This window comes from Zosterops lateralis, assembly GCF_965231275.1.
Source record: "Zosterops lateralis genome assembly, chromosome: 3".
Lineage (NCBI taxonomy): Eukaryota > Metazoa > Chordata > Aves > Passeriformes > Zosteropidae > Zosterops > Zosterops lateralis.
This window is the reverse complement of record NC_139764.1, coordinates 101,826,023-101,833,774: the sequence shown is the minus strand read 5'-3', so window position 1 is coordinate 101,833,774 and position 7,752 is coordinate 101,826,023. Positions and strand designations below refer to the sequence as shown.

The following is a 7,752-nucleotide window of genomic DNA, read 5'->3' as shown; positions in this document are numbered from 1 at the left end:
AAAAAAAAGGGGTTAAAATTTGTTTTAGCTAGTAAAATTAAATGTACTCTGTAATTATTCACACCAATTGGCTCTGTCTACTGTTTTATCACTGTAGTTGGAAAGTGGAAGAAGCATGTCAAAGGAATCAAAACAAATATTCTATATATGGAACAACTGTGGTTAAGTCTGAATTTAGATCTTAACTCTATTCAGGCCAGTTTTTCAAATACTTGTGTAGGCCTAGCTGAATTCAGTGTTACACCAATTTATGTCTGTTGAAGATCTGATTTACTGCACAGATCTATGTAGTTCCTGGTGGTCATGGTACAGAAGCTGCCTGGAGCCCAAGGGCACACAGGTTATGAGTGCACCAACCATCTGTAGGGATAGACACATGGCATATTTGTTACGTGGGGGCTGTTTTGCCCCCACACTGCTCTTCCTGTTAGCTCATAGCAAATAGGGGATTTCCATACCTCCATCATCAGACAAGCTACTTCCTTTGTGGCTAAAGCAGGGGCAGATACAACAGGTGATCTTCTTGCAAGTGGATCCTGATAGTACTTACTGGCCACTTGGTTGCTAATTCCTATCTTTTTTCTTTTTTTTTCAGATTCAGCATGAGGAAAGACAATGTCAAAAATACCTATAGAAACTAGAAAATAAAACTCCCTGCTCTCATGATCATTAATAAAATGACCAAACAGATTTCATAGAGTTTGTCTTGTTCCTGTCACACCAAATGCCAATTGTCTTGAGACAATCAAGTTCCATGTTCATCTGATGCATGCTTGATGGTTCTGCATCCTCCCTGAGATTTTCAATTTTACTAACTAGTGTAGTAACAAACAGGACCTTCAGCTACTACAAACAAGAACATTAATTCTCCAATTCAATGATGGACAGCTTTAAGGCTTTCCTAATGCAAAAAACAGCAGCCAAGTTAAGATCTTTGTTTATTACAAGTATTTAATTTTCTATGCTTTGGCAAGTCTACCTCCATCATTTACTTCACCTGTGTGCCACAGAGGCCAGGCCCTTGGCAGAAGTTTGCTCATCTTGTTTCTGATCCCTCACAATTCTCTGGGTTAAAGTGGAAGACACAGGAGTCATTCCATTAAGTGTGGTACATCTGGTTCCCTGGGATGATCCTGACACCACAAGTATCAAATAACAGGAACACAGTTCTTACTACAATTATTTTTTAACCAGAAATGGAAATGTCCTGCCCAGCTGACCTTTGTAAAGTGTCACCTATAGTCTGAGAGTTGAAGTGCCAAGGGTATGGGACCATGCTTTTTTGCATTTCATCAATATTGCAAAGTCAAAGATTTTATTTAAAAGAAAAATAGTAAATGGCACATCATGTAATTGCTATTTATTTTCATAAACATGAGGTATTTCAAAGTGCTATAAGACGCAGCACTAAATGTACATCATTGGAAGAAATTAAACACAGAACTTTGCAGTTACCCAGTTCTATGCACCAAACATTAACAAATACATTAACTGGAAGAAACAGGCTAGGAAAAGGCATATATAGTAAATTTCTTTACAAAAGTTTCTTAGTTCAAAAAAGTGATAAAGTAATATCTACTCAAAACTTTCACAACTCATTTTCATACGAAAATATAAGTATCAAATTTAGTTATGTATCAGCATCATACTAAAGTATACAGGCAATGTAAGAATTAGTACAGTACATAACAGAGATTAACAATATATTTGTATACAAAAACATGCTCCTCAAACATTGAGGTATTACAGTACTTAGGTATGAACTTCCAGTCTAATACTGGCAGCAAAAGCCACCTCTCATAACCCAAGACATGTACAAAAGGCAAGTGTGTAGATGGTATTTACAGAAATTCCCACAGGGGTACAAAATGCCAACCCCTAAAGTAACATCTGTTAGAACATAAGCACCATAAAACTTAGGAATGAACATTTTAAAACTCAACTAGATGTCATCAGCAGCTCCAAATGCTCACAACACTTAAAAAAAAAAAAAAATCCCCACCATCTACAGTTCTTAAGAAGAAAAAACAAAGGCAGTCCATTGTTGTTTGGTAGTCTTGCAATAAACTCCTTGCAAGAACATCCATTTGCTCCGTACCCGGATAATACAGTCTGTCGATTACTTCAGGGACTGGATTGAAATTAAAACCAACATTCTTAACGTCAAAAACACAATTTTTTAATAAAGAATCAAAAATGTGCAAAGTGGCAACAACTGTCCAGATCAGCCAAAAAGAACCCAAAACAAAAAAAGTTTAGCAAGTCCGTTTGTATTCTATTTTCTTTAGTAATTGTTCTTGTCTGGCTTGCAATTTTTCCTTTTCTAGCAGTAACTTCTGCTCCTCTGCCTGAAGAGAATGAACATATTCAGTGGCTTTTTTCAAGATCACAACTTTTGCAGCTTTCTCATTTTTAACCAGTTCTGGAACATGGTCCCTTAATGTGAGGAAACTTGACCGTAGATCATTACGTCGTTGACGCTCCAGGATATTGTGGTTGCGTCGACGTTCACTGTCCTCTGAATCAGAGTTTCGAGGACTTGAACTCTTAGGCTTTGGTTGGATTGTGGGTTTTACTGGACGGGGCACCTCAATTTTTAACTTTTTCTGCGGTGGGGCCTCTTCAGCCTCCACGAATGGAGAAGGAGCGGCATAATTATGCTGCTGGTGAATGGGGGCACAACGCTTTAGTATCAGTCCATTCTGCTGTGTCCTGACTGATGATAAAGTGGTATTTTTAGGACGCACTGTAATAGTAAGGGTGGTAACAGACTTGTTGGTAGAGGAGCGTCTTTTCTCCACTGTAACAACATCTATTTCTTCTTCTTCATCCTCTTCCTCCTCATCTTCATCATCTTCTGGTAATAAAGGACAGAAAATAAAACAGATGTTATTCTTCCCTGAAAACACCCTGACCAAGTATCAGTAGTTATTGACAAAACATATCCAGTAAAAGCAATAATGAAATAACTGATGGCAAAACCAGGGTGCGCCCACCATCTGCAGGCAGATATAGATCTGTTAAAGTATGTAATACACATGAAATCAGCAAAGAACAAGGATTTCTGAAAGCTCAGTAAGTTTGATTAGATGTTTTTTTTTAAACACATCTAATTTTCAATCAAAATGGGGCTACCACCCACACAATCACAGAGGCAGAAAAGAATTTTTAGACAGAATGTATGTAGTTTGAATGGAATCATCGAGCTGCAGTACAAAAGGCAAGCACATAGCCACAACACAGCCCCTGCTTGGTAGAAAAGCAGCCGGAAAACGAAACAATCGCAGGGTTTGTTCTGAAGCAGAAGGTGAAGCTGCTCCAGCCGGGGACCCTTTAAGCCGGCGCTTGGTGCACTGCCAAGAAGACAGCTGTTGGAAGTGCTTCCTCACCCAAAGCTGTCAAACCAGACATTAAAGGGACAGCAGGCTCTGAAACCCGGGACGGATCACCAAGTTTGTGGCGGTGGTCACAGGGACCAGCTCATCTGCACACGCCAAACCCCGGTTCAGCCCGAGTGGACTTCTCTGCGGGCACGCAGAGGATGTTTGGGGCATTTTGGGCTCTCTCAGTACAAGCGCTGCTCTAAGGTCTCACTGGTCTAGCTCCAGCCTGCCCGCATCGCGCCTCAGGGGACGCTCACACTGATGCCCCATAAACCCCCTACCCACGATGGCGGTGCAGCCGCACTCCCGCCCCCACCCCCGAGGGCAGGAGACTCTCAGATGGCCCGGAAGGTCCCCAGCAAACCGCAGCCCCTCCAGGTCAGAGCCGTTTCCCGGTGCAGGCTCCGGCCCCGCCGCAGCAGCGGGCACGGGGCGAGGGGCGGGCGGGGGCTCCTCTCCCCGGTCCGTGCCCGCCGCCCCCGCGCTGCTGCCGCCTGCCGGCCGCCCCCCGCCCCGCCCGGCTCCGGGCACAGCCGCCCCCCGCCCCGCCCGCCCCCGGGGCAAACGGCGGGGGCCGCAGCCGCCACCCCCGTCCCCACCCCGCGCCCTGGGGCCGCAGCGCTTACCCGAGTCGCTGAGCGTGTCGTCCCCCGAGGAGCTGCTGCTGCTGCCCGCCCGGCTGTCCCCGGCGGGGCGCGGCGAGCGGCCGCCCCGCGCAGCCCCTCCGCCCGCCGCCGGCGCCTCCCGCTTGTTGACGGGGAAGGGGAAGACCACGGCCGGGTCCACGCACTCGGGCACGGCGCCGCCCAGCTCCGCGCGGGCGCTGCAGGCGGCGGGGCTGCCCGCGGGCCCGGGGGGCGGCGGCGGCGCGGCGGGCGCTTTGCTCTGCAGCTTCTCGCTCACCGCCCGCTCCAGCTTCTCCCGCGCCGAGAAGCCGCTCCACATGCAGTCCTGGATGATGATGGAGTTGAGATTGTTCGTCACGCCGGGGCCCGTCTCGAAGAAGTCCCCTCCGTCCACGCCGCCCCACAGGTCGGCCTCGGGGGGCAGCAGGAGCAGCTCCGACGCCCAGTCCACGGGGTCGGAGGGGCGGCAGCCCCAGAGAGCCGCCCCTCCCCAGGGCACCGGGCCCCCGCCCGCAGGGTGCTCCTGCAGCCCGGCTCGGCTGGGGGACAGGGGAGGGGTGGGCAGCAGCTCAAACTTCTTCCAGATGTCCTCGCCGGGGGGAGCGGAGTCCGGCCCGCAGAAATAAAAGTCATCTTCGTCCGGGTAGAAACAAGGCTGCAAAGAGTCAAACTCGAGGTCGGGGTTTTTAGTGACCATTCCTGGCATTAAGGGTCTCTTTTTGCTGATCCCTGGGTCGAGCAATAGTTTCAAACACAGGTTTTATGGGTATGTCCACCAAGGGGAAGAAGAGAGGTTCTCCCACGACCTGAAACTAAAAAAAAAAAAAAAAAAAAAAAAAAAAAAAAAAAAAAAAAGAACAAAACACCACCAACAATTAAAATACGAATAAACAGACACGAACGTGACTCCCTTCCTCGTAACGGAAGGAAGAAAAATTAATAATCCCATCATCAATTAGCAAACAAGGAGCCTTTAGAAAGTTGAGCAAAAAAAAAAAAAAAAAAGCATCTCACACACCTTTCTGTCCCCGACTCACGACACTGAAATCAGAGCCCTCAGGTCGGGCTCCCCCGTGCAGAGCCGGCCCGTGCGGACACAGCCCCAGCCCGCACCGTCCGGCGGGGATGCACAGCCTGCGCTCATAGCCCTCAAACCGCCTCAAACGCTCAAAACAGCACAGCAACTGCAGACAGATGCACGGCTTTGATACCGTAATCTCCCCAGAAAGGCTTCTTAATACGCCAGCAAAAGTAGAGGAAGTTTACTCCTTTTGTCATCTGCGGAGCAGTGCAAAGGGGAGAGGAGAAGGATGCAAAAAAAAAAAAAGGGGGCGGAGGGGTTCTTTGCAACTTCGCAAATCGCCAGTTCATTCACTCAAACCGAGCCAGCGAAATCCGCACACAACACAAGGGGGGAGGGGGGAGGAGGGGAAATCCAGCAGCAACAGAAATTATCAACCTTATGTAATAACCTCACGCACAAAAATGCATTAAAACCACCCCGGCGCCACCAACAAAGCCTCCTGATTTGCCAAGACGGCACGGGAAGTTTTTCTCCCCCTTTTTCCTGCAACAACGAGGTTGCAAGGACAGCAACTCCGCACATTGTGCCGCTTCATGCGCTCGAACCTCCTGCAAACACTCCAGCTCGCTCACCTCCGGCGGGTGCGCTCTGCCTTCACCTCGGCCGGACCCCCCACTCACTCACCCCCCGCGGCCAGTCAGCCACAACCCCATTCCTCTGCCGAGAGCTCCGTTGCATCAGACATTAAAAAAAAAAAAAAAAAAAAAAAAGGTTTAAAGTCCAAAAAATCCCGTCAGCGTCTCCCTTCAGCTCGGTTAAGGTAACGCGAAAGGAAATCGTTCTGCTCGGTTCACAACAGCTGACGCTGAGACGGAGACCAAAAAGGGAAAAAAAAAAAAAAAAATCCATGAAAAGCCTTATGATGAAACGCCGAGAAACGCGCCCGGCTCGGCTCAGCTGCGCTCCCGCCCCGCCCCCTGAGCGCCTCCAGGACTGTGCATTTTTCTACTCGGGAAATACATTAAACTGTTTAAAATGCAAAGCAGTAAAGAGGCACCTACAAAACACTGGCGATCTCAATGCGACAGCTCCGAACCAAAACACAAATATCCTCCACGATTTTCTTCTGCTCAATGAGATCCCCATTCAGGCTCCGCTTTGCCCCGGCGCTCCCCTTCCCGCCCCATCCTTCCCAGTTCGGCAACTCAAACGCGATGGGGAATTGGATTTATTTGATTGGGGTTTTGTCCTGCAGTCCAGAGCCTGCAGCTTCCTCTTCTTACCTCCGTGGTGATGGTGGTGGGTGTGCGAGGGGGAGGAGTGGCGGGGGGAAGGGGAGAGGGGGAAAAAAAAAACCAAGCAGCTGATGGTGTCTGTAGCACTTTCCGCGCCCGCCCGCGGCCGCCCCGGCTCCGCATCCACCCTCCGCTCGCAGACAGATGACTGTCACTGCCTGCCTTTGAAGCGGATGGATATTATTAACCCCTCAAAAAGGCATTAAAAAAAAAAGGCGACTTAAAAAAAAAAAAAAAAAAAACACCACCAAAAACCCCTGACACGCTCGGGAGGGAGCACCGGGAGCAGCGCGAGAAAGGCGGGAGCGCCGGCCCCGCCCCCGCTCTACGCGCTCCGGGCGGGGCCGCGCCTTTGGCGCCAAAAGCCGCGTTCGCTCTTTATCCGCCGGGAGGTGTTTGGGTATCAGGGGCCGCCCCTGCCCCGCGCCGGCCCCGCCGCGGCCGCTGCCCCTGTCCCTGTGCCTGTCCCTGTCCCTGTGCCGCCCCTCCCGGCCCCGAGGAGCGTCGCCTCGGGAGCGCTTCCTCCCCAACTCCCGCCGTTGCGACTTCGCGCGCACCCCCCCGGGGCAGCTGAAAATAAACAAACAAGGGCTAAGGGAAGCGGCCGGGCGAGGGAGCCGCTCCGGCGCGGGGCTGTGCACACGCTCGGCGGCGATCGCCTCCCCGCAGGCCGGCGGCGCTCTCCCGCTGCCGGCGGGCCCCGCGCTCCCCGCGCTCAGCGCTCCGCGCCCGCCGCGCCCCCGTTCCGCTGCCGACGGCGACACCTTGCGGCCGCGCGGCGCAGCGCCACCGCTCCCGGCGCCCCCGCGCATCGCCCGGCGGCGGCACCCACCGCTCTCTCGCCTCCTTCCCCCGGCGCGGGCCGCGGGACGGGACGGGACGGACGGGACGGGATGGGACGGGACGGGAGCGCGGCGCTCTCCTCGGCGGTGCGCGGCGCCGGGCGCGGGTACGATCCCGATCCCGCCGCCGCTCGGGGCGGTGCCTCCTTGCTCATAGGCTGCAGGTTGAGGCGGGGACTGGGGCGTCGCTCGCAGCAGGCCGGTGGCGGCGGGAGGCCGCTTTGTGTGCGGCGGCGGCGGGGCCGCCTCCCTGTCCCGCCTCGGTGGGGGCGAGGCCGGGCTGTTCAAACACGGGGGGCATGGTGGTGCGAGAGAAAGCTGAGCGTACATGGAAGCGACTGAGGAGCGCGAAGTAAACCCTGTGTGAGGCAGGGACGGGCCGTGTGTCCCTTTGCTTCGTCCCTTCTGGCAGTTTTGGGCAGGAGGGTCCTGCTTTTCTCTTATGTGGTGATCCCCCCCTCGCATCCACGCCTCGCTTCACTGGCCAAAACCTGGAGGCTCCAGCGGCCATTCGGTGCCCTGGGGCGGCCTGGAGAGCCGTCGGGTGCCGGCGGTGCCCGAGGCTCGGTGGTGCTGCCCTGC

The 7,752-nt window shown here is 52.5% G+C and overlaps 1 protein-coding gene across 2 annotated transcripts; it reads right to left on the bottom strand.

Moving 5' to 3' along the window:
• Positions 1-1,397: 1,397 nt before the first annotated feature.
• MYCN (MYCN proto-oncogene, bHLH transcription factor) lies at positions 1,398-7,148 on the bottom strand. Of its 2 annotated transcripts, XM_083857794.1 has the most exons (3): positions 6,317-7,148; positions 4,010-4,821; positions 1,398-2,857 (listed from the first exon to the last, which is right to left on the bottom strand). In XM_083857794.1, the coding sequence occupies exons 2-3, from the start codon at positions 4,713-4,715 to the stop codon at positions 2,256-2,258; spliced, it is 1,308 nt and encodes a 435-aa protein (XP_083713920.1). In that variant the 5' UTR covers positions 4,716-4,821; positions 6,317-7,148; the 3' UTR covers positions 1,398-2,255. The 2 variants fall into 2 exon arrangements, with proteins under 2 accessions (XP_083713920.1, XP_083713921.1); XM_083857795.1 differs by lacking the exon at positions 6,317-7,148 and having other exon boundaries at positions 1,398-2,854; positions 4,010-6,279.
• Between the last annotated feature and the right edge of the window lie 604 nt (positions 7,149-7,752).

Coding starts and splice junctions, on each gene's coding strand:
- MYCN (XM_083857794.1), bottom strand. CDS start 4,715: ATGCCAGGAATGGTCACTAAAAACCCCGACCTCGAGTTTGACTCTTTG. Junction 2,858..4,009: donor CGACACGCTCAGCGACTCGG/GTAAGCGCTGCG, acceptor CTTTATTACCAG/AAGATGATGAAGATGAGGAG.